General features: G+C 42.4%; 1 protein-coding gene across 4 annotated transcripts in view; it reads left to right on the plus strand.

The window, feature by feature from the left end:
* Positions 1 to 22065, plus strand: part of LRIG3 (leucine rich repeats and immunoglobulin like domains 3) — a 44597-nt gene extending 22532 nt beyond the window's left edge. For 2 of the 4 annotated variants that reach the window (XM_024576174.3, XM_053921235.2), the window contains exons 4-19: positions 3835 to 3966; positions 4545 to 4688; positions 5723 to 5866; positions 6162 to 6305; positions 6729 to 6872; positions 7776 to 7856; positions 8788 to 8859; positions 11085 to 11156; positions 11665 to 11828; positions 13970 to 14290; positions 15424 to 15705; positions 16844 to 17296; positions 17983 to 18141; positions 19671 to 19814; positions 19905 to 20177; positions 21413 to 22065. In XM_024576174.3, the coding sequence (XP_024431942.3) occupies positions 3835 to 3966; positions 4545 to 4688; positions 5723 to 5866; positions 6162 to 6305; positions 6729 to 6872; positions 7776 to 7856; positions 8788 to 8859; positions 11085 to 11156; positions 11665 to 11828; positions 13970 to 14290; positions 15424 to 15705; positions 16844 to 17296; positions 17983 to 18141; positions 19671 to 19814; positions 19905 to 20177; positions 21413 to 21657 (2974 nt within the window). In that variant the 3' untranslated portion in view covers positions 21658 to 22065. The remainder of the gene's footprint in view (positions 1 to 3834; positions 3967 to 4544; positions 4689 to 5722; positions 5867 to 6161; positions 6306 to 6728; positions 6873 to 7775; positions 7857 to 8787; positions 8860 to 11084; positions 11157 to 11664; positions 11829 to 13969; positions 14291 to 15423; positions 15706 to 16843; positions 17297 to 17982; positions 18142 to 19670; positions 19815 to 19904; positions 20178 to 21412) is intronic. The other 2 variants (XM_053921233.1, XM_053921234.1) reach the window with 2 other exon arrangements.
* Positions 22066 to 24788: the final 2723 nt, after the last annotated feature.

Consider the following 24788-nt stretch of genomic DNA (forward strand, 5'->3'; position numbering starts at 1 on the left):
GTGGAGCCATTATTGTCGGGCCAGAGAAGCCCAGGCTGAAATGCCGGGGACTTCTGTTTTTCCTGTGGCTTCTGAGAAGCCTGAGGGAACCCTCTGCATTCCACCTGACCAAGTCCCCAGGTCCTTGTTTGTCCACTGGGGACTGATTATACTTGACCTGGGCAATGATTTAACCACGGGACGCCTTGTACTGTCAGCAAACATAGATGACCAAAATGTTCGCAGTCCTTAAGATGTATTTGCCTGGGACCGAAGTGCCCTTCAATGCTTACAGCACCGTACTGTGATTTTTTGAACAATGCAGAGATGGCATTTTCACATTAACTTAAATAATAGAGAAAGGTATTCGTGCAGTTTGTTTTGTGTGTGGTTAGAGATGGCATATTTCCTGCCAAAAACATTAACAGCCATACTTCAATGTATTCGTCAGTTTTGGTATTTATCCATATCTGGGGAGAAATAAAAGCTGGATTTGAATGTACTCTTTGTCTTCTAGAAGTGGCTATTCGTGACCCACTCTGTTATCATACGTGTTTATAGTGAGGGTTCTAGGTGATTAAAAATAGTTTTTAAAGTAGTTTTTTTAATGTAGTTGGTACATATCGGGTAGTTATGCGCCAGTTAATATGAGAGCTAATATGAACCTGGTATTTGGATCTGATTCAGCTCTATTGGGACAGCGTTAGGGTTCTGTGATACAGGGACTATTATCCCGGCAGTGTGAGGGATTTTTGTGCCGGGCGCGGAGCTGACAAAGACGGCACTGTGCGCGCCCTCCCTCCCGGAGCCCTTTCACGCTGCAGGTTAGGAGGTGTGCGGCTCAGGAAATTGCTGGCTTTGGCTGCAGCGTACTTTAACTGCAAGGAAAATTTTATTCGTCACTCAGGTAATTGGCAGTTTTAATACCTCGTTCATAATTACCTTATAAACAAAGGAATCCATAAACCAAAGATTGGACGGCCTGGTATCTAACTCATAGCCACACTCGACTAACGTGATAGACACCTGTGGGCCCCCACTCCCTCCCACCAAAAAACGCATTTGCCCCATTTATTGCAGAAATCTAAGGCTGAGCGCTTTCTTGTTGCTGTTGTTGTTAAATATTAGTGTGGCTGTACTAGCCCCAGACAGCCTGGGGGCCAAAACCAGATGCACAGTTTAGTGGGAGGTGGTGGCTCGGGACGGGAGGGAGGTGGGGAGAGGGGGCACTTGGGCACGTCAGGGCTACTGCACTGTGGGTGGACATCCTGGTAATGCAAACAGTTGGGTTGTATATTTAAGAGAACATTTTTGTCCCCTAAAGCGTGGCTTTGTTTAACCCACACACCCTGGCCCTAAGGCCCTGTGGCTTGTCTCTTGGACTGAGTCCGCCTCCAGGACCTAGAAATTGACTAATTGTCTCGCTTGCCTTGCCCTGTACCTCACAACGAGATCAAGGGGTCTATACACTGGCAAATCCAGATGTGGGAAATGGCCACAATCAGAGGTCACGGCTGACTTGACTCTAGACAGAGTCTGTACGACTTTGTGGGAACTTCAGGGCTTGATATCTGTGACTGGTACACGGAGATGCTAATTCTGGTTGGTTTGTGGTGGTGATGGTTATTGCTTTTCACCTTACTGTTACCACAAAGCCCGGCTCTTCCATGTGCATCACCTTGTTACCTTGTGTAGACAGCATTACTTTAAAATGAGGTTAGATTCTCCGATGACTTGGATTACAAAAGAAGATTCCCCCACAGCCCTTAAAAGTAATAAAGGGAGGATTTTAACACTATTTTAAGCAGCTTCCTTAGTTGTTTGCTTAGAGACTGAACAACCTTATTCTTCCTTCTGGGGAAGGCAGCCCCTGACATTTGCGAGTAATCGGGAACTCTGCTACTCTGATGGGTGCCAAACACATGCAGACCCCTGGGACCCTCTCTTAGCAACCTAGGGTGCACGCACAGCTGGGGGCCTTTCCAGGGCTTCCTTAGTGTGGGCACGATGGTGGCTCAGTGAGCCAGGGTGGAGCCCCACAGTAGTTTGAAACCAGAAGTACAGCACTTCCACAAAGTGGGAAGTCGTAGGCATTTCTTCAGGTGAGTCTCCCCGTGAGGACTTACTGGCAAAATATCTTTGAAACTGTGTGCTATGAAACAGAACTTCAGGGATTGTTTTGGGATCAGTAAGGACTTATTCTGTGAGGCACTTGGGGAGTGTTTGGACTATTAGATTAAAAGCTCTAATTTCCTAATTTTAAAATTAACTATGATATCTGTACCAGAGAAGGGTTGTCACAATTAAATGGCAAATGTGTGTATGAAAAAATGCTTAGCATAGTGCTTGGAGTCTCATAATGTGTCCTCAACATGATTCAGTTCTGTACACATTCCGAGACGGGGGTAGAGACACATCCCTGCGTGGAGGGAGCTCACGGAGTGCCAGACAGGACCGCCAGGCTGAGGGCTGGGACCGCCCGCCGCACGGGGTTTGTGGAAATGCACGGACGGCAGTTGGACCTAACTCGGGAACCTTCTGAGCTGGTGAGAGGCCTGCGGGTTACAGTAATGCAGAAGAGCGTAATAAACTCAGAGCGCAAAGCAATACATGTGTTGGTAAGAAAGGCACATACATGAGATAGATTTTCTAAGTTTCCTCATTCAGTGAAGGTTAACGACGACTATGTGTGGAAACACCAGCGTGTGACTTCTGCGGACTGTAGTACATCGAGCCTTCAGGTTGTTTCATTGTTTTGGGTTGGTTGTAAAGAGGAGACCTTTTTTGTAGATAGACGGTTATCTTCCCAGCTTTTCTACCTTAACATGTTATCTTCCCCTGACAAGTGATTGCCTGAAAAGGTAAAGATCTAATACGGCAATTAAGGTGGCCCACCCATCAGTTTTAATTTTTCTGTTCTAGCAAGATGGCCATTTAATGCTGACTTTCCCCTTGGAGCTTGTTGTGTGGATGACCTCTTACAAGCTTTGCCTTGGCCTCTCCCTTTTTTTTGTTTAAGTTTGTGGTCTAAAGTGCTCACCGGGAGAACTTCTCACCGTGGTGGAAGTGTCCTGTGTGTGCTCTGTCCTGTTTGACAGCCACCAGGCACATGTGGCGACTGTGACTAAGGAATTGAATTTACACATTCAGCTTTAATGAAATTTAAAGAGCTTTGTGTGGCTACCATATTGGACCTTCTGGTTTGGTGTCAAGACTGTTAGTTAATGTCAAGTATTTTAAATCTGCTCCCAGGGATTACTTAGACTGGGTGCTCTTCTGTAACACTTGTATACTGTTCAGAGCCCGGAAGCATATTCCCTGGCTTTGAAGTATGTGGCAGTGCTTTGAAACTTGCTATTTCTTAAAGAGGTCTCTCTATCATGGCTTTAAAAAGTCTCAATCTGATGAGTATTTTAAGTTCATTGGCACCTGAAGTATGGGTACTTTCCGAGCAAAGAATTAGAAATAGATTAGGGATCAACAAGAAGAAAGAAGGAACTAACAAATCAGTGCCTGGAATGCCAAGTTGGTGCTAGGCATTCACATGCCATTTAATAAAAAATGTAAAGGAAGAAGGACTGTTAACAAAATAACAAAGAAAAGTCAGTGTAAGTGCGTAGTGTTTAGATAACACACCCAGATTTTTATAGGAATGTTTTTCATATATTTTTATATTATGATGTACTATTTAATTCAAAATTAAAGTGACTAAAGAGATGCTCTTTAACCTTTAAAAGTGCTGTTTAGAGCAATCAGTTTTCCATTTTTCTGGAGAACAAGTTTGGAAAGAGAGTATTTTTCACCTTTCAGGTTGTTGTACCGTTACCCGTTACCTTTGCTATCCTTTCATTCCAGAGCTGGAAACAAGATTGTTGAAATATTGCCTGAACAGCTGCAACAGTTTCACTCCCTGGAAACACTGGACCTCAGCAGCAATAATATTTCAGATCTTAAAACTGTATTTCCACCTCTGCAACTCAAATATCTGTAAGTCAGGTTCTCTTTAGCAAAACTTCTTACCCGTGGTGAAAATGGCATGTTATAAGAAAATCAACTTTAAGATACAACAAGCTCTGCCTATTTTTACTGCCAATGAATCAAAAATAGAACTTTCTTCCTGATTGATAATTTGCTCTAAGTCTGAATAGCCACGATCTTCATTTTACTCTGATACTTTGAATAACAAAAGAATGAGACATCCCTTGCCAGTTAGAAAACTTAAGGGATGCAAAGTGCTTCTTTTAAAAAAAAATGAGATTTAAGCCATTGTGACTTCATTGTTTTATTACTAAATTAATAAAAAATTAAATAAATTTCCAAAACATAGGTAAGCATCTCTAACAAATTTTTATACTCTTCAGACTTTCCAGTTACTCTTTCCCTACCAGTGTGTGTGAATCACAGTCAGTACTGGTCCACAAGGACCAAAGGAGCGATTACTGAAAGTGTCTGCTGTCACGCATGGCGGTTAGGTTCGCTGGAGATCTGTTATAGCACAGATCATGCGTGCACTCTGTCTTCCCAAAGCAACCAGAAAGAGAAGCTCATCTTCACACTTTCAACAGGTACATCAACAGCAACCGGGTCACATCAATGGAACCTGGGTGTTTTGACAATTTGGCCAACACACTCCTGGTATTGAAGTTGAACAGGAACCGAATTTCCGCTATCCCACCCAAGATGTTTAAATTGCCCCAACTGCAACACCTGTAAGTAAAACAGCCTCTTAGGTAATGTGTCCTCATCTCCTCTAAACCCTTGGTGTCTGTTCCCTAAAATCCACAATGCGGTAGAAAGAGTTTAGAAGCAAGGACGTGGCCATCTTCCCTTTGAGAGCCAGAGTTACAGAATCACCGAATCAGAACAAGCCTTAGAAGCCATCTAGAACAAGCTCCCGCCTGACAAGGCCTGTCGGATTGTTACCAGAAGAGTGAACAGTGTAATCATTGAACAGCCTGTGTACAAAGGCGTCATTGTGGCACTGAAGAAATCCTGGGGACTCTCGATAGCTGGGGTTTATGAGAATAATGCCGACAACTCCAGGAGGCTCTGATGGCTTAAGTGGCTGTAAAGAACTGTCTCGTTAGTATTGGTTGAATGATCTGTGAACAGGCTCCTACAGAATAGCGGTTTTCAACCTTCGCTGCACATTACAGACACTTGGGGAGCTTTTAAAAATCCCAATGCCCAGGCCACACCCTAGGCCAATTAATATGGGGACCTCTGGGGGTAAGATCCAGGCCTCAGTAATTTTTAAAACTCCCAGGTGATTCCAGTGTGCAAGCAAGGTTGAGAATGAGTGCCTTAAAGAGAGAGCACTAAACGTAAAGAATTGCAAAAGAAACCAACTTTTGTGACCAGACTGAGTAGGATAAATTTGACCTCCCTGTTCCTGAATGAACCTCATGGTTGAATGTCACATTCATCATTCTCATTCCGGGTAACTTAAAGACAAATATTAATTTGTTAACTTTTATACTGAATGGACACAGTTTGGAAATTAAAGTGTAGTCTAGTTTCAGTATTTTATCATTCCAGAAATACATCACACATTTCAAAAGGAAATTCACTTACTGCTATTAAATCAAAATTTTTCTCAATTAAAATGTTTAGAAATTTAAGACAAAATGTAATGTAACACTGGCTGGTTTAACTATATTGTAGTAATGTGACATTGTTTTAAAATTACTACCTCCAGAATTTGTCATACAAGCTAACTATTTACCTGTAATATCCAATGCAGTGAACTGAACCGAAACAAGATTAAAAATGTAGATGGGCTCACGTTCCAAGGGCTTGGAGCTCTGAAGTCTCTGAAAATGCAAAGAAACGGAGTAACAAAACTTATGGATGGAGCTTTCTGGGGGCTGAGCCGCATGGAAATCTTGTAAGTGTGGGACATCACAGTTCTTAGGTAGCACGGTCACTGAACAAACAGTCAGTAGCTTTTGTTTGAAATTCTATGTTAAAAATCTCATAATTTACAATCATGTATAATGTAGTTTTGTTTCAGGTAAAGCAACTTAGAACTTTGTAAGCATGCGGTCTTTTTTGCTGCATATAACAAGAGCTAGATGTCTAGCAACAATAGTGATATATAATAGGTTGTCATCGCATGTCCCCTTAGAAGAGACTGGATAATGAACTCTGGATCCTGCTGTTGATTCTTTTTGTGAATGTAGGCAGCTGGACCATAACAACCTCACAGAGATTACCAAAGGCTGGCTTTATGGCTTGCTGATGCTGCAGGAACTTCACCTCAGCCAAAACGCCATCAGCAGGATCAGTCCTGATGCCTGGGAGTTCTGCCAAAAACTCAGTGAGCTGTGAGTCGCCTTTTATTCTCCCCAAGTTTGAGAGCAGGGATCATGCCAGAGCATGAGCTTCTTACCACTGATCTGTGAAATTTTCATAACAGTTTCCAAGGTGACAGCTTTTTTTCACATGCAACCTAGTCATATTTTTGTTGTGATAAGTTGAAGCCAACTCTGCTGTTTCAGGTCTGTGGCACATGGGTTAAAGCAATGATGGTTATTTTCAAATAAAGAGATTTTTTTAATAACTGGGATTAGAAATAATGTTTACCTGGGTATTATTAAGGAGGCAGAGTTTTAGAATAAGGATTATTGTGGTTACACATATTACCTGTCTTTTTTTTTTTTTTTTAACAAATCATTCTGTTGAATTAGAAAGTAAAAGCTATTATATGTGGTTTTTTGCTTTTTTTTTTGTTCCTTTTTCCTTTACAGGGACCTAACTTTCAATCACTTATCAAGGTTGGATGATTCAAGCTTCCTGGGCCTCAGCTTGCTAAATACCCTACACATTGGGAACAACAAAGTCAGCTACATTGCTGATTGTGCCTTCCGGGGGCTTTCCAGTTTAAAGACTTTGTAAGTTACACATTTTGCTCTCCATACAGGAACCTAATTGGTTCCTAAATGTACCCACTTCTCTCCAAGCAGATTTCCTTTGTTGTGAAGGAAGTGTGTACAGCCTTAGAAGTAGTGTCTTAATCTTTCCCAGATCAGTTTGATTAAAATCGGGTCCATTTCATCCACATGGGTTTCTTAAAGGGATTAAAAAAGACAGTGATCAGATTGTTTGGGTGATTATAGTTAGCCTTCTCAGGATCTCCAGGAAGTTGCTAACTGCTCAAGAGGGAAACAATTTTAAGTCCACTAATTTTTATAAAATGCAAATTAAAAGTTACCAAGAGCAAAAAGATACACAAAGGCATCAAAGGAAGATGCCTGTTTATCATACCAGTTACATCCTGATTTGATCTCTGTCCAAGAGAAAGAAGAGGGAATTGGATTAATTGACCTCTGACAAATCTCTCAAACACTAATTTTAATGTTGCGCAACGGGCTTGTGATTTTTGCACTGTCAGAAACTTTTGCCGTGTTCTCTGTTTGAAGCATTACATAATTGAAAGACATACTGTATGCTTTGGCGGACTCCTGCTTATGTGGTTGGAACAGTGGTTTAAAAGTTTAATATATTTTTCAGACTCTTCAGGTCTTTCAGGATTTAGTCATCTTGATAGAGGAATTAATAGAGCCAGAGTCAGCTGTCCTGATTTTCGACAAAAACTGAAAATGTGGTGGAAAGGGAGAATTTTCTGTTGTTTGGAAAGGCATAGAGAAGATGTGGGAATTAGGAGGACTTTACTACAAATCACATGCCACGTGGGTGGCGGTCTTAAGATTTCTGAGTGTATCCCTAAAGAGAATGCTTGTTTCTTTTGGTAAGTACCTGGTACCAGTTTTAGTAACATTCCTTTGTAATATTAGGGATCTGAAGAACAATGAAATTTCCTGGACTATTGAGGACATGAATGGTGCTTTCTCTGGGCTTGACAAACTGAGGCGGCTGTGAGTATGAGCTGTGCCTTATAATTTGACTCACTCTTTGACCTAAAATAAACATTGGATTAATTGACCTTTGAAAAATCTCTCAAACACTAATTTTAATGTTGGTGTTTAAGACAATTAAGACAATGGGCTTGTCTTAATTAAGTCAGTTCCACCACCTTAAAGAGTTTAGAAATAGGCGCTTAATTGGGTTGCCATCCGTTGTCATTTCCCGTAATGAGTGCTATTATGGAAGATGTGTATTAATTTGCTTTTCTTCTTGGTATAAGGGTTTTATTCAACACTGGTTTCTTTAACTTATTTTAATATCTAGATAAGAATTTTAAATTGTTTTGTGTACTTAGACCCTTACGATTATCATTGTGTAAAATTTCAACATTCTGAAATTTTTACTATTGTACTCTACTCACAGAAATTTTTAAATGAAGTAACCGAGTATCTACTGGTAACACTTGACGTAGATCCAAGCAATAAAAACATGCTTATATTTAGCCATAAAGTGGCCCTGCAGATGACCAAATTTTGTATTCACTGGGTAGTGAGGTTACTCGTGAGCAGGGCGGCTGAAGAGGAACTCTCCACTGTTGTCTGCTTCATTCATCCGAGTGCTGAGGAAGTTTACTCGGAGTAAAGTTTCTACCTGTAGTGACGGCTCGCCATTCCTAAAGAGACTTTGAAAGTCACCGCTTTAATGTAGCCATCGGTGTGATTTACTGGTTACCTGGTTTTTCGGGGTTCTCTTTTGAATGCCGTGGAAGCCATGCTGAACTGGATTACTGAAGCAGGTGGCATGGACACACTTTTACAAACTATTCTGTTTAACTCCAGAACATCAGTATTCACAAGTGATTTCAAAAGCAGTGCTTCTCATGAGAATTCAGCCCCCAAAATGGCTTTTATTAACTGTTCCAATGTACTTCTCTTTTTTCAGAATCCTTCAGGGAAACCGGATTCGCTCTATTACCAAGAAAGCCTTCGCCGGTTTGGACGCGTTAGAACACCTGTGAGTAGCTGGCATTGAGTCGCCCTAGAGGTGGACTGCGATAGGTGTTTACTTACGTGACCGGAAAGGTAGAACAAACTAAAACGTCATTTTGTTGGCATCCTCCCCGTACTGTAAAGCACATGTACACATCTGCTCATCCTCCGTCTACCCACCTACCTACCTACGTATCTCTCTCTGTCTGTCTGGGCCGTACAGACACATGTTTTCCTTTGCAGTTAAGGACACTGCTGCAAATTATTATTGGGTTTTGTTTAGTTATTTTTCTCAAGTAGTGATACCTATTTTTTAAACTATCATTTATGCCCTGGCGGGTGGTTCAATTGGTTAGAGCATCACCCCTATACGTCAAAGTTGCATGTTTGATCCCTGGTCAGGGTACATACAGTAATCAACCAATTAATGCATCAGTAAGTGGAACAACAAACTGATGTCTCTGTCTATCTCTGTCTGTCTGTCTGTCTCTCTCTCAATCGATAAAAATAAAAATAAATAAAAAATTTTAAAAACTGCCATTTGGTACGCACCCATAACACATCAGGCATTATGCCGTGGATTTTATATATAGTCTCAAATAATCCCCATAGTTCCTGAGAATGACACTTGGAGGTTAGTAACACTACTTTCAGAGCTTTTGTTAGTTTGTCATTGCTGATGATTGCTTATAAAACGTACAACCTGTTTTTCCCCCCTTACTGTCATTTTTCTTGCTCTCTGGCTACTAACCCATCAGCCAGCAAGAGGCAGAACCAGGACTCAAACCAGGGCTGTCTGTGTTTTCATGGTGACCCTGCTTCACACAGGCCTTTGCCTTCACCGCCTCTGCCACTGGCCACTCTCAGTGCAACTCCGGGCACACAGTTTTGAAGTGACATTTAGGGGCTAAATTATTTTCAGCTTTAGGAGAGCAGGCAAGGCAGCTGTGATAGGGATCAAAACCTGCATGAGCGCTGAGCCAGCCAGCTGCTCACGACCATGAGTTTATGTTTCATGCTTGGACAGTAGAAGTACTGAGCGACATAAATACTTCACTCTGACCAGGAAGGAATGCTTATAGCCAGAAATTTCAATATCTCATCACTTATATAAAGAACTTATAATTTAAAGTGTGCATAGCGTGTGTACCCTCCTCTGTGCTGTGTGTTGAGAGTGATTCCTTAGCTGTGTTCTGTGAACCACCTTGCTGCTGCCTTCTGGCACACCTGGTAGGTGGAGGGGATTTGATGGCTAGCCACAGAGACTGCTCAGGTTGTGGTCCAACGGCTGTGCGAAGCAGAACTTGGAAGGGTAGAGCAGCACTGCCGGACTTCCCAGCACAAGGGAAAGGAGCCAAAGGGTTTGTCATCGGACCCACTCCATTTCTGGGAAAGTGGAATTAGTGGAGTATTAACCTCTGCTCCAAGTCTCTAAACCTTCTTGACTCTCCCAGCCTCTTTCTCTGCCCATGGTTACTGCTTCGTTCTGTCTTTACGGTCACTTGTCTCATTCACAATTCCTTTTTGTATACTCTGACCCTTGTAAAGAAAAACAGAGTAGTAATCATTGTGGCGAGTGCTTTAATTCAAACTGCTTGGAAGTACTAGTTAAAAACAAAACCAGCCCAGAATAGTTGCGTGTTGTGTAAATGTTCTGCCTGAAGTGTGTGTTTGTTTTAGCAAGTACATCTTGTCTAAACACTTAACCATCTTTGCAGTAGCGTGTTGTGTGTGGCAGAACTAGGCTAGTGATTGGGCCTAGGTTTTGAAATGATTGGGTTCAAATCTTAGCGCCCTTTTCCTGCTGAGCAAGGTCAGAATGCCATCTTTTGGGTTTGCTGTGAGGAATAAATGTAATGTTCAATATACATAAATCACTTAACAGTGCATATCATAGCAAGTATTCTATACATGATGGTTTTTTAAAAACATAATTATGAGCAATTTTATTTGTGTACTTAAAAGGTACTAATGGTTAACTTGAATAATGAGAAATTCAGTAAAAATAATACAGCAAAATAGCTTAGGCCCTTATGAGTCAAATAGCCTGTAAGTGGTGATGTCAGGAGAGTCTCTCTCACTGTAGCAGAACTAGCCTCTGATGCTCATACCCGTGCTCTTCAGCACAGGCCTCCGAACGGGCTCCGCAGGAGTTGGCCCCACGTGCGAGTCGGCTGCAGAGTGTGTGTTTGGTGAAAGGCATTCCGGGACCATAGCTTGCTCTAATGTATCTGATTTGATTATTTCCAGAGACCTGAGTGACAACGCAATCATGTCATTACAAGGCAATGCATTTTCACAAATGAAGAAACTTCAGCAGTTGTAAGCTTTTCTTTCCCTTCTACGTTTTCAATAAAGCAGAGAGGAGCAAACCACCATGGGGTGTACCGTCCTAGGTCCTGTCTCTGTAAAATAGCCTCTGGCCCGTTCTCAGTATTCCTTGACTTTTATACCGGAAAGCAAAAGGAAAACAAAAAGTAATGAAAGGAAAAGTTGTTCCTTTTGTTAAAAAGAGTAGTGTCTCTTTCTTTCTGTGACGAATTTGTAATTTAAATTTGTGAGGCCTAATGTGCCTAGTCACAGTAACAAGTTTTCAGTAGTAAGATATCTTTGATAGATTAGCACTTCTGTCTCTGCAGATCAGTAAGAAAAACAACAAAAAAATTGTACTAGATACATTTCTTGCCTTTTAAGACAGACCATAGGTTATTATTACCTGGGATGTGTGTGTCTCCATATTCACTGCTTTGTTAATATTTACTTGAGTTTAGCTTACTTGTACAAATCTGCATTTCATACAAAACAAATTGAATGTAATTACTGTCCTCAGGCATTTAAATACATCAAGCCTTTTGTGTGATTGCCAACTGAAATGGCTCCCGCAGTGGGTGGCAGAGAACAACTTTCAGAGCTTTGTGAGCGCCAGTTGCGCCCACCCTCAGCTGCTGAAGGGAAGGAGCATTTTCGCTGTGAGCCCCGATGGCTTTGTGTGTGGTGAGTGTAGCTGTCGCTCTTGCCTTTTTATTCTTTTTTCTTTTTATTTCTCCCATTTGTCCCAATAATGGTTTTGAATAAGTTTATGCTCTTTTAATGAAGCTTTTGTTTCTGCTGAGGTGGATGAAAATGCATCTATAGTGTGCTTATTATTTTAATTTTACAGATGAGAAGGAGAGTTTTCGTTGTCTTTGTTTTGGCATTAGGGTGGTTTGGTGGAAAGGAATGACGTTGGATCTCTGGGGAATTGGAGGATATAGTGCCAGCCCTTCTACTTAACTTAAATTCCCTAAATCTCAGCCTCTGCCTGTATGAAATGGGAACTCTGCTCTCAGCTCTTCCCAACTCCGGGCTTGTTGAGAGGCTCTCGTGAGCTCTGTGAAGAGACTGAACTAAGCCCTGTGCAAATGCTGTAGAGTAGAAAGAGAAGATCATCAGTTAGTGATTTATAGGCTGCTGAAATTTTTACTATTGGTGGATAAAGCATTTCAAGTAATGAAAGTTTGAATGTATTATAAATAAATTTATGGTCTCTTATTTTTGCATCTAAGCATTTCAGCATTAGAAATCGCTTATCCAAATGTCACCCAGCTAGTTAGCAGATCTGGATCAAAAAGCCAAGTCTGTATCTTCCCAATGCCGTTTGCTGTCTACTCCACCGCACTGTTTACTATTCATTGCCGTGGAGACCTTTGCAGAACTAAATGGGTGTATAGAACATGAAGCCAGCACTTGTTTAAATCTTAGCATGTGTGTTTAAGGTATTACAGAACCTAATTTTACATTGGCCTTTAAAAATTTATTTAAAGCTGTTTTCCCTAAGACTGGTTAGAAAAGTATAAGAAAAATATATATTTTTTAGTTTGTACCATGAAACGGTGCCAAGAGTTTCCGGAAATAAAACGTCTGATGTAGCTCTAGGATCTAAGCAAGCTTTTGGCATTTATCTATAAGGGCCTGAGTTATTTGCACAGTTCTCTGTTTCCAAGATAAGAACTCTCCATTACTTTGAGACAAACAAGGTGGGGCGAAAGTAGGCGTACAGTTGTTCATGTGGGAAATGGCACAGTAGTAAATAATACAAGAGCAGACTCCGTGTTTCACATATTCATAGCTGTAGACCTCCTTTGGCCCACCCCTGTGTGTACAGTGTGCGCCACACGGCATCCCTCTGTTGTGGAGCATGAACACTGATTTACCAGGTGAGAATTCTGCCATCATCGTGCAGAAGAAGAAACTAGACAGCATGCAGGCATGGCATTGGGAATCAGCACCACTGCAGTTAGCAGAGCATCCCCCACATCCCGTTCTCCCTTCTCTCACACACATACACACACTCACTATTTTTGCAGAGAGCCCAAATAATACATTGGATAGCTCTAAGATGTTTCTTTCTTTCCGAGTTTTGACCATCTCTGAGAAACTGAAGTTCAAAAAGGTAACTTTTCCAAAAAGTAACAGAACTAAAAATAACTGTTTGCAATGAAAGAGCTGCTTGGCTCTAATTACAGTGTAGCTCTGACAGGGCAGCACCGCACGCTCGATAGATGGTCCACTCTCAGCTGCAGGCCGTGCCGGGCTCTCGCTGTGCGCGGCAGAGGGCTTTTTCTGTCGCGACAGGATTGGTTTTTTCTGCTCTACCTACAAATTACTGCTTGTAATATTGGTTCTGTTTTTGGCAAATGGGGTCTTAATTGCTGTCTTTAGTGATATTGATTATCATTATTGATGTTTGATTTTTTAATTTTGCTGTTCCTTTGTATTTGAAGAACAGAGAGAGAATTGCAGTTCCTGATAGCATGTATAGGTGGTCTATGAGTTTCGTAACTGATTTTTTTTCTTGTATTTATATTTTAAAAAGCACAGGGGGTCTGGGATATGCCATATTCCTAAATACCAGTCTTCTCTCAGTTAATGATTGATAAATAGCTCCCCATCTCTACCTGAAGTGAATGAATTCCTTTATAAACACTCCCAGGCTGTCGTTTCAACACTGGGGTAGCTAGTGCATCTGTGAAACATACACAAAGGGTAAAACCTAAACCCCTGTTTGTTTTGAGTGTCTTGGTGTTCACATCTGAGTCGTGTTTGGGCTCTCAAGCCTTAAAATTGTTGTGTTTCCTCTTGTCCATTTTGAACAGATGATTTCCCTAAACCCCAGATCACGGTTCAGCCAGAAACACAATCAGCAATAAAAGGTTCCAATTTGAGCTTTATCTGCTCAGCGGCCAGCAGCAGTGATTCCCCAATGACTTTCGCTTGGAAGAAAGACAACGAGCTACTGCATGATGCTGAGATGGAAAATTACGCGCACCTCCGGGCCCAGGGTGGTGAGGTGATGGAGTACACCACCATTCTTCGGCTGCGCAACGTGGAGTTCACCAGTGAGGGCAAATACCAGTGTGTCATCTCCAATCACTTTGGCTCCTCCTACTCCGTCAAAGCCAAGCTGACAGTGAACAGTATGTGATCTGACTTCTCCTTTTGCATTTCAGGGCTCCTTTTAGAAACAGAAGGCGCCTGGCTTCTTCTCCTCTTATTGCTGCTCCTGTCCTCTGCTCTATAGTCTTCCTCCAAACCCTTTTCTCCCCTACCTCTCACACCACAACATTAAGATTCTCGGTTATTTGTATCTGATCAAGGATTTTTTGCATTAGCCCCATACGCAGTATGGTGGGTACCCAGAGATGAACCAGACGTTTTAAGCTCTTTGGGAGTTCACGCTGTGCTAATTCGATGTGGGAGGCCATGAGTACGGTGTTAAAGCACACTGCCTGTGTCGCAGAGGTCTGGGTCTGAATCCGGCCACTTCTGCTCATAGCTGTGTGACTCTGGGCAAGTTACTTAATCTCTCTGTGCCTCCATTTGTACATCTGTCGATGAGAGAGAATAGTATGTACTGTATAGAGGTATGATAGTCATTAAATATAATTTGTCTAAAGCACTTAGTGCAGAATGCGCAGAACACACTAAGCGCTAAGTAACGCAGTAAGTTTTAGCTGCTGTTAATAAAAGACGTATATCATCACTTGCTCTGTGGGGCAGTTACACAGTTCTACATAGGATCCTTGCCGCTTGTCATGTAATCACGTGTTATCTTCCATGGGAAACGATTATGTATATGATTGATAAATGTATTGGATAACTGATTGCTGAGGCGTGACACAGAACAATTTTGAGTTTAAAGTGTAGGACAAAACACATTTCAAGTTACAGAGTTTTAGAGCCAGGAGGGATTTAAAAAAAAAAAAAAAAACAGGTGGACTGGTCAGGTTACAAAGATATAAATTGATTTGCCCAAGATCTCACAGATAATTACTGAGGACACTGGGAAATAGCAGGAAGACCTCCAGTCCGAAGATCAGGTGACCTGTGTTTCATCCTGACTCCCTCATTTCTGTGCCTCGGTAACCTCGAGGGAGTCACTTAATCTTTCCTCGCAGCCTTAGATTCCTTGTCCTATAATTAGGAATTACAAACCCCCCCCCCCGCCTTACCTATGTCAGGGTCATTTGTAAGTGTCAAAAAAAAATGAATGAAAACGAACCTCTAAAACCCCACAGCACTAATGCCCACATTGTTTTTCTAATCTCAGTGCTCCCGTCTTTCACCAAGACCCCCATGGACCTTACCATCCGTGCCGGGGCCATGGCGCGCTTAGAGTGTGCTGCCCTGGGACACCCAGCCCCGCAGATAGCCTGGCAGAAGGATGGGGGCACAGACTTCCCTGCTGCGAGGGAGAGACGTATGCACGTGATGCCCGAGGACGACGTGTTCTTTATCGTGGATGTGAAGATAGAGGACATCGGAGTGTATAGCTGCACCGCTCAGAACAGTGCAGGAAGCATTTCTGCAAATGCAACCCTGACTGTCCTAGGTAAGTGGATGTTTACCCTATGACGAAAAAGGAGCCTTACAGATGCTAGTTCACCCAGAGTCCCCCAGTTGAGAGGGTGAGAGATGGCCCATAGGACGTGGCCCTTTCCTGGAAAGATCTAATGGCTCCACAGAAGCTTTGAAGGCAGGTGTGCATTCCATCTTCCAGTCTGTGACCAATGAGAACGATCTGCTCCCTCCTCCAAGGAGAGGGGAAATGCTTTCCCTTTGTTGCTGGGTTCACTCTCCCCATCGTGCAGTCTCCTCTGATATCTTATTTATTTTTTAAGATTTCATTTATCTATTTTTAGCAAGAGGGGAAAAGAAGGAGAAAGAGAGGGAGAGAAACATCGAAGTATAGTTGCTTTTCGTGTGACCCCCTACTGGGGACCTTGCCCACAACCCAGACATGTGCCCTGACTGGGAATTAAACTGGTGACCCTTTGGTTCGCAGCTCATGCTCAATCCACTGAGCCACACCAGCCAGGGCTCCACCGATATCTTAACACTATAAAGAAAAAAATGAGGTAATAAATATATGAACATATCGGGAGGGACCTATTGTCTTTTCCTGGCTTACGCTAGCATTCTGAGAATCGGAGTTTGTTATTTATCTTTTACCAGAACAAATGCTTTTTAAAAACGTGCACACGTGTACCTTTAAAGGAGTTAAAGTAACCTGCTAACACCAAATAACAAAAGTAAATCATTTTCAGAATTTTAATATAGGACTGGACACCTAGCACTAGAAAGTTTCTCTTTAAAAATTGTGATGTTCTAATTTTTTAATGCATCCATACACTCTTGTGATTGGCATTATTTTTATACATTTTTTTGTTTCTGAAAAATGTCTAAAATGTTCGGCTTTGCCCCTCTCTCACCATTCCCTAGCCTCTTCAAGACTGAGGGGGGTGGAGGTTAAAAAATAGTAAATGTTGCCATAACTGGTGTAAGACTCAGTGACAGCTGAACGATGAAATGAAATCCCAAATGTTGTGTATGTTTAGACTCTTAATGAAGCGTGTATAGTAACTTGAGGGAGAATAAAATTTTACCTTGCAGTTTGAATAAATTCAAGTCGGGTCTTCTGCAAAACCTAATTTTGTTTCAGAGATAAAAAGCGTAACTTCTTATTTTAGAAACGCCATCATTTTTGCGGCCCCTGTTGGACCGAACTGTCACCAAGGGAGAAACGGCCGTCCTGCAGTGCATCGCTGGAGGTAGCCCTCCTCCCAAGTTGAACTGGACCAAGGATGACAGCCCTTTGGTGGTCACTGAAAGGCACTTTTTTGCAGCAGGCAACCAGCTGCTGATCATTGTGGACTCAGATGTCAGCGATGCCGGGAAGTACACGTGTGAAATGTCTAACACCCTTGGCACCGAGAGAGGCCACGTACGCCTCAGCGTGATCCCGACTCCGACCTGCGACTCCCCTCAGATGACCGCCTCGTCCTTAGACGACGACGGGTGGGCCACCGTGGGCATCGTGATCATAGCGGTGGTTTGCTGTGTGGTGGGCACGTCGCTGGTGTGGGTGGTCATCATATACCACACGAGGCGGAGGAACGAGGATTGCAGCATTACCAACACGGGTGTGTAAACGGGCTTGGCGCGTGTGATCCTGTGGTGATTCTCTCCTGGAGTGTGTGTCCTGCAGGCAGGCCGTGTCAGAAGGGTGACTCATTGTTCGAGCTGCAGAAATAGGGTTAGCTAAAAATAACGCCCTGGCTCAGAATACAGCTGATGTTTGATTAATACTTTTTTTAAAAACTTCATCAGAATATCCTGTTGGCTGAGAGATCCAGTGGAAATCAGCCTAAGTCCTTCACAAGACGCTAATGGAGTGCCAGGAGCAGCCCTTCGGTTGTGAGGTTTACACCCACTGGAGGTTGTTATTGTGTGTGTGTCCTCTAGGGAGGACAGTAGTTGTTCATGGGAGAGACCTGCGTGCAAACTCCTATGTCGATGAATAATGTTATATCAGGACTACGGCAGAAATCAAGGTTGATTCAAGAGCTTAGATCCTATCCCGTGAAAATTCTTAAGCCTTTCTTTTTAAACGTGGGAGGAGCATCCCACTGGTGATAAAGTAGAAAATGGGCTCAGGCTGCCTGGAGCCCCAGAACCCTAACTGGCCTGCCTGTGTGGCGCACAGTCCAGATGGTTTTCAGTCCCGATTCAGTGGAAGGAAACCCAAACAGCGTATCCCGTTCATCAGTGAAGCCCATGGGGCACCTGTGGCACTTCTTGGTAATGGAATGCTGCTGTTGTGTTGCAGATGAGACCAACTTGCCGGCAGACATCCCGAGTTACTTGTCATCTCAGGGAACACTAGCCGACAGGCAGGATGGATACGTGTCCTCAGAAAGCGGAAGCCACCACCAGTTCGTCACTTCTTCAGGGGGCGGGTTTTTCTTACCACAACATGACAGCAATGGTGAGTGTATAAAAGGAGCATGGGCTGTCGTCGTTCTGAAATAATCTGATGGAAGGCTCAAATATAATATTAATTTTCTCTAGAAATTGATCTTAGGACCTGGCCTAAGATCCTTGGCAAAGCTAATATAAAATAAATGTTCTTAAATACTAGGAAAATCTTCATTCCTGACAATAAAAGGAGAGAAGTAGGTTAAGTAAAATTTAGTTCCTCCATGCAATGTAAATATTTCCGGAATGGTCGACCTTATTAAATGACAGTGACTGGTTTCATGCATGATCTGAAAATGATTTAAAAGTCATTTTATCAGGAGTATCTGACTCTTGCTTTAAGAACTGTGTGGCGTGAAGCCTCATAATGGAGGCAGCATAAATAAGAGCACAGGCTTGGTTCGAGAACCACTTCCGACACTCCCTGTGTATCCTTGGGCCATTACAGGACTTTCCCGTTAGGCTGTGAAAATTAAACAAAATGGTAATGAAAAACTGCATGTTGCTTGGCACATATTAAGGGCTCATCAAGTGGGAGCTATTGACATTATTTGCAAACATTTTGGCATCTTTCCCACAAGCATTCGTTAAGTGTCTGCTCTGGGATGGACTCCATACTTGTGAGAGAAGACAAGGTGTTTTTGGTTTTCACAGTTTAGTCAGTGGTGAGAGAAAATTCAACTAATGATTACTGAGTGCTTGATAGGGCAAGAGTAGAGCATGTACAGATAAAAGATTTGAACGTTTAAGTGGCTGTTCTGCTTCACTCATTTGATTGCAAAGAGCAGAGGCCCAAGCGTGCTCAAATGCCCCTTCGTGAAGTGTAAAGGGACAGAAGTGGAGCATGATCGTGCCACCTCCCCCGGTCCTGGCGCTGGGGGCTGGTCAGCTCTGGAGCAGCACCAGAGGTCACCAGCCTTGCTGAGCCTCATTCTGCGAGTTTGCTTCTCTCTGACCCCACCCACCCTCTGTCCAGGTCTGCTTCTCAGCCACGTGGCTCAGCACGGCATCTCGAACACTCGCGATCCCACTGCTGTGCCCACTACTAACTGGCATATCGTTTCTGGGCTGTTTAGCTCAAATACTCACGATAGGAGTGGGCTGAGCCCATCTTTGCTCTCAGCATTAAGAGGTCGTTGGGTAGGAGCCAGTCTGTGGTCCTGGTCATATGTGACTTTGCAAAGGAAGGGGCGGAGGAAGGGGCGGTGGCTGATGGCGTCACATGGTTCAGCCGACAGCGCTTTGCTGCCATATCCACACACAAACCAGCTTCTCTTACAGGCGGGTGGGGCCAGCAGGCAGGCTGACACGTGTAGTACAGTGCCTAATCGAGTTCTCTGCTGGTTGGATGTCACAGGTTTACTCAATGCAGAGACTTCAATACATTTTTTAAAAACCCTGAATTTCTGCAGTTTTTTCCTTTATGTGTTACTCTTTGCAAAGTTTTCATCTATAAATATGGAAAATGCCAAAAGTAGAGAGAGTGCTGAATGGCGTTGGAGTAAAACTGGTTCAGTGACTGAGATTCCTGTTTTAAAGGGACATGCCATATCGACAACAGCAGTGAAGCCGATGTGGAAGCTGCCACAGATCCATTCCTTTGTCCCTTTTTGGGATCTCCAGGCCCTGTGTGTTTGAAGGGGAATGTGTATGGCTCAGATGCTTTTGAAGCCTATCATACAGGTATGTGGTTTTCTTATCTGAGTTCTGTTTCCTGAAAGATTTCCGGAAGTGCTAACTCTGTCTCCTTCTGATATTGCCCCAAAATGGAAGGTTGCGGTCCGGACCCCAGAACTGCCTTGATGGACCACTGTGAGCCTGGGTGCGTAAAGAAGAAGGAGTGCTACCCGTGTCTTCACCCTGCGGAAGACTCCTGTGAGCAGAGCGTCAGTGACGTAGGGTGGCCGTCCCACGTGAGGAAGTTAATCAGCTCCACTTACTCTCAAAATGAAGGACCTGGAATGAAAAATGTGTGTCTAAAGTCCTCTTTAGATTTTGGGCCAAGTTCAGAGCCAGCATCCGTTACTTCGAGTAATTTGTTCATGGGTAAGTTCATTTACTGGTGCGATACCTGGACTCGGGACCCGTGTTCCACGTTGCGTGTGAGAGAGCAGTGAGAGCTTCAGGTGCTGAACCGGTGAAAAATGTTGGGGTTTTTTAGTGATTCTGTTATGACATTCTATTAGTTCGTCTATGTGTTTCTGAAAGCACAGTCAGATTTGGGGGATTTTCCGTGATTGTGTGTTTGATCCATAACTAAACCTTAGGAGCTTTCGGGTTGCACCGTTTGTGGCATCATCGCGAACACGGAGTGTCGGGAGTGACTGAGGAGCTCAGTTTGTCAGCCGTGTGGAAAAAGTGGTTTTGGGGCTACAACAGCCTTTGGGGTGGAGTTGTGTGCACTGCATGCTTGTGGTTTGGGATGTCTGGTGGCTTATAACGCAGCCCACAGTCGAAGGGTAGACAGTGTCCTACCTGGCAACAACTCACTGCTCGCCAGCCAGCCCGGACTACCTTTGGCAGGGACACCGGCAGAGCCCTGATGCCCACGGCGGCGGTAGCAGACACTGCCTGGCACCAAGAGCCCCTTGTGGACTTTTTCAATCTAGTGCCCGGGACCCGTGAGGTGGAAGAACTGAGATCATCTTTACGCTGAGTGGAGATAGGGGAAAACAAACCACCACTTGTCTTGTTTAAGAAATAGAATTTTAAAATATTTCACCCAGCTATTAAGAAATTTTATGCTTTGTCACAGTATAATTACATATATTCCTTTTTGAAAAAAATGAAAATCTCTTTTATACAACTGAGGCAAGAATTTGAGTCAGCTGAATAGTATTTTGCCACTAAAAAAAGAATATGACATAAGAATTATTTTAAAAGTACTTTCTTTATTCAGGCACAGTTTACTTGTACCTTACTGTCTAAACACCCTTCGTGGAGATTGTGGGCTCTTAAGTCCTAAGGTGAGGTTTTGGGAGAACACAGGTCGGCGACCTTCGTTGCTCAGTGATGAAGATGACTGCAGGTCGTGCGAGGCGGAAAACAGCGCACGCGTGTATTTAGCGGGTATATGTGCGAGTGACATAAATATCCTCAGCTCCACTCTCTAAGTCCTAAGTCCTGTCTCCACAGCACAGGTACGCGTGCGCCGAGTACCGTCACGTGGACTTGCAGAAAATGTTGGTGTTCACAGGGTACGGGGCTGCAGTTGAAATGCTTTTTGATGGATCACATGTCAGCAAAAGGAGTCAAATGCTCACAGGGTTTCTTTCTTCCAGGAACGTTTGGAAAGCCTCTGAGGAGGCCTCACCTGGATGCCTTTTCAAGCTTTGGACAGCCGTCGGATTGCCAGCCGAGAGCCTCTCACTTGAAAGCGCATTCTTCCCCAGACTTGGACTCTGAGTCAGAGGGAGATGGGAAGGAAAGGACAGATTTTCAGCAAGAGAATCACACATGTACCTATAAACAGATCTTGGAAAACCACAGGACTCCCAGTTTTCAGTCGTATGACTTGGACACATAGACGGAAGGCGACCCGAGAGTTCTGGCGCACTACTACCTCAAGTGGACTTTTATTTAAAAGAGAGAGAATCCTATGTTTTTAAATGGAGTTATGAATTTTAAAAGGATAAAATGTCTTATTTATACAGATGGACCAAAATTACCAAAATTTATACAAATTTTATACTGGGAGTAACTTTCACATAAGAATTTCTTTTTAAACTATTTTATAACTTTGTTTTATACAAAAAAAAATCTTGTGTAAATTAAGGGTATAAATCAATTACTATTTTATGTATTTTTATAATGCCAGATTTCCTTTTATTGAAAATGAGTACTAAAGCATTTTAAATAATACCTGTCTTGTACTTTTTTTGAATAGAGTTCACTTCATTTTATTTTGCACATTTAATAAAATGTATCGTTTTGACCCCAAACCCTATCTACACCATACCATTTTTATTGTTTTCAACCCTGTGTAGGCTTAATTCTTGCACATTATCGTGTCTCAAGCTGGTGAAAATTATATGCAGCCCATAAAAATACAAGCCAACAATGACCGTTCTGCCTCCCTCCCAGGACGGTATACAGACTCACATCAGATCTGTGTGTGTGAAAGCCGAGTAAACGAGGAGGAGCTCCAGAGACTTGAGATACATTAGTTTCTAGCCCTTCAAACAGAAGATTACTTGTAGTCTGGTGTAATGTAGCACAGCCACCATTGCTGAAGTCACTGCTTCAAGCCGTGATTCCTTAATTATAATCATGCTTCCTGTGGTCCATGCCTTGTGCTTTTCCAAACAGCTTCATGTTCACCATCCCTTTAATTACAACGAGGGTGGGTTTTGCACACTTCCATAGTTAAAACAGCTACAGTAGGTGTGGGTTTTCGTCCAGTGTTCCAGGTTAGAGTAGGATGCTAGCAGAATTCTTTGCTGTTCTTACTGATTTTCTGCTGGATGACCAGTTTTTATGGAAAAAGGTATGCTAAGCTGACTTGCGACATTCATTAAGAATTAAAATATTTTTCTAATTTGGTTATCATAGCTCTACTTGGTAAAAACTGAGTATCAAATCTGTTACTTGAACATATAAACTATTTAAAATACTTGTTTTAAATTAAGTGACACGGTTTGAAGTAATTGAATAAAACAAACAAGTTTAATAATTCAGATGAAGAAACTAGATTTTTTTTAAGGAAATCCTTGTTTACATCTGTAGTTTTAAAAAACCCCCTTGGCCAAGATAAATTAAGTTGGTATGGAAGGAGCTAATATAGCACATTCAGCTTTAAAAATCTAACCAGTTGGAAGTGTGACTGTGTCCTTGTCCGCTCTTTGAACTAAATCGGAACGAGCTATGAGAAGAACAGGTTCTCCTCTGAGGAGATGAGGTAAAGTATTCCTGCTTAGTGAGTTTAGCGCTTTGTTATTTGTGAGCCAGAGCCTGGAACCCAGATAGCAGTGCGGTTTTCCTCCTTTAATTCAGACCCTGAGTCGAAGGCGGGAAGTTACTCTCCCATGGACCCCCAGTGACTTAAGTGCGGAGAAGTGATTTCAGATGCCTCGCCTTCATCACACTGCCAGGTTTTCCAGTCTTACTGTTCATTTGACTTCATTGTTGCCAGACGTGATGCAGCCATCACTAGGGGCTTCTTCAATAATTGTGAACTTAAAGGATTTCATTTTTCCAGACTTAAGAACAAAGGTTTAAATCACTAACACCTGAAATTCAAAACTTAGATTCATTGTACATCAATATGATTGTGCCCTTTTACTTTGCTTGTATGCTGAATTCATGGATTGTGTATAATCTTAGCTGTCTGGAGGAACAGAAAGCTCAGGTTCATTTGGACATTCGCAGGAAAAGGGTGTGTATAATTTGAGACTCCATATTGAATTAACAAAATGAGTCTACTAGGTATTAAGAGATCCTAAAATAACATAGACTTTAAAAAAAAGCTAATGTAAATAAATACCCAATCACTTGGCTTATTTATGAGGAGGAATGCTTAATATTTTCAGTTTAATTTTTCTATACGTGTATAACATATCCTAATAGATGTTCACACAACTTCTGTATTTTTTTTCACTATTGACATTCATGATAAGATAATTACTGTGTATAATCTTACCTGTTTTTTAGGATATTGGGGGAAAATATTCCTTGTGGCAGGCAACATTTTATAAAAATTAAAGATCTGTAGAACACTTACAGTTTATTTTCTGTGTCCTCGCAGAAAGAAACTGACGGTTATTTCTCAGAATAAAGCTAACGGTACTATTTTTAAAAACTTGACAGAAAAAGAAACATGCTTTGATGTTTGTGAACACTTGACAGGTTTTGGTCCTTTGATTTAATGTGATAGGAAGTAATTCACAACCAATATTACAATAGATGTGCTATACTGCTATTTTTCGAAGACAATGAAAACCAAATGTTACTGCAAAATGCCTGCTCTGTCCCTCCCACCCTTGGAATCTGCAGCGATTGGACTGGTGTAATAGGATAATTTATTTTTATTTTTTTAAATTTCTAGTTTTAATTAAATTTATTGGGGTGACATTGGTTAATAAAATTATATTGGTTTCAAGTGCACAATTCTATGACACATGATGTGTACATCGCCTTGTGTGCCCACCACCCAGAGTCCGACCGTCTTCTGTCACCATAAATTTGGCGCCCTTGACCCGTTACTACTCCCTCACCTGCTGTCCCTCTGGTAACCGCTGTACTTAGTTGTGTATTTTGCATAGGTGATGTGAATTGAGTAAACTGGTCCTTAATTATTGGTGGGCTAGGAAACAGGTTCCTGAATAAATACTTAATAATACAACGTGTTAAATGCTAGCGCTTAGTAGGGCCCCTGTAACTGGCACTAATTGTGTCTCTCATTCTACCGGAACTATCTAGAACTGTGAAATGTACTTCACTCAGCATGCCCTAGAACATGCTGATCATCTGCTCTTGTCTAGTTCCTTGTTCAGTAATCAGGAGTCACCATTCTGTTCATTGTGCACCCGAATTAAGTCAAGGCTGTTTATGCCTTTCCTCACCACAGCCAAGGACAGACCCTTGACTGTCCCTTGTAGTTCTCTTAACCTCACCCTCTCCTATTTCACTGTTACCAGAATTGTTTTTCTAAAAGAGATC

Source organism: Desmodus rotundus, chromosome 3 (genome assembly GCF_022682495.2).
Source record: "Desmodus rotundus isolate HL8 chromosome 3, HLdesRot8A.1, whole genome shotgun sequence".
Classification (NCBI taxonomy): domain Eukaryota; kingdom Metazoa; phylum Chordata; class Mammalia; order Chiroptera; family Phyllostomidae; genus Desmodus; species Desmodus rotundus.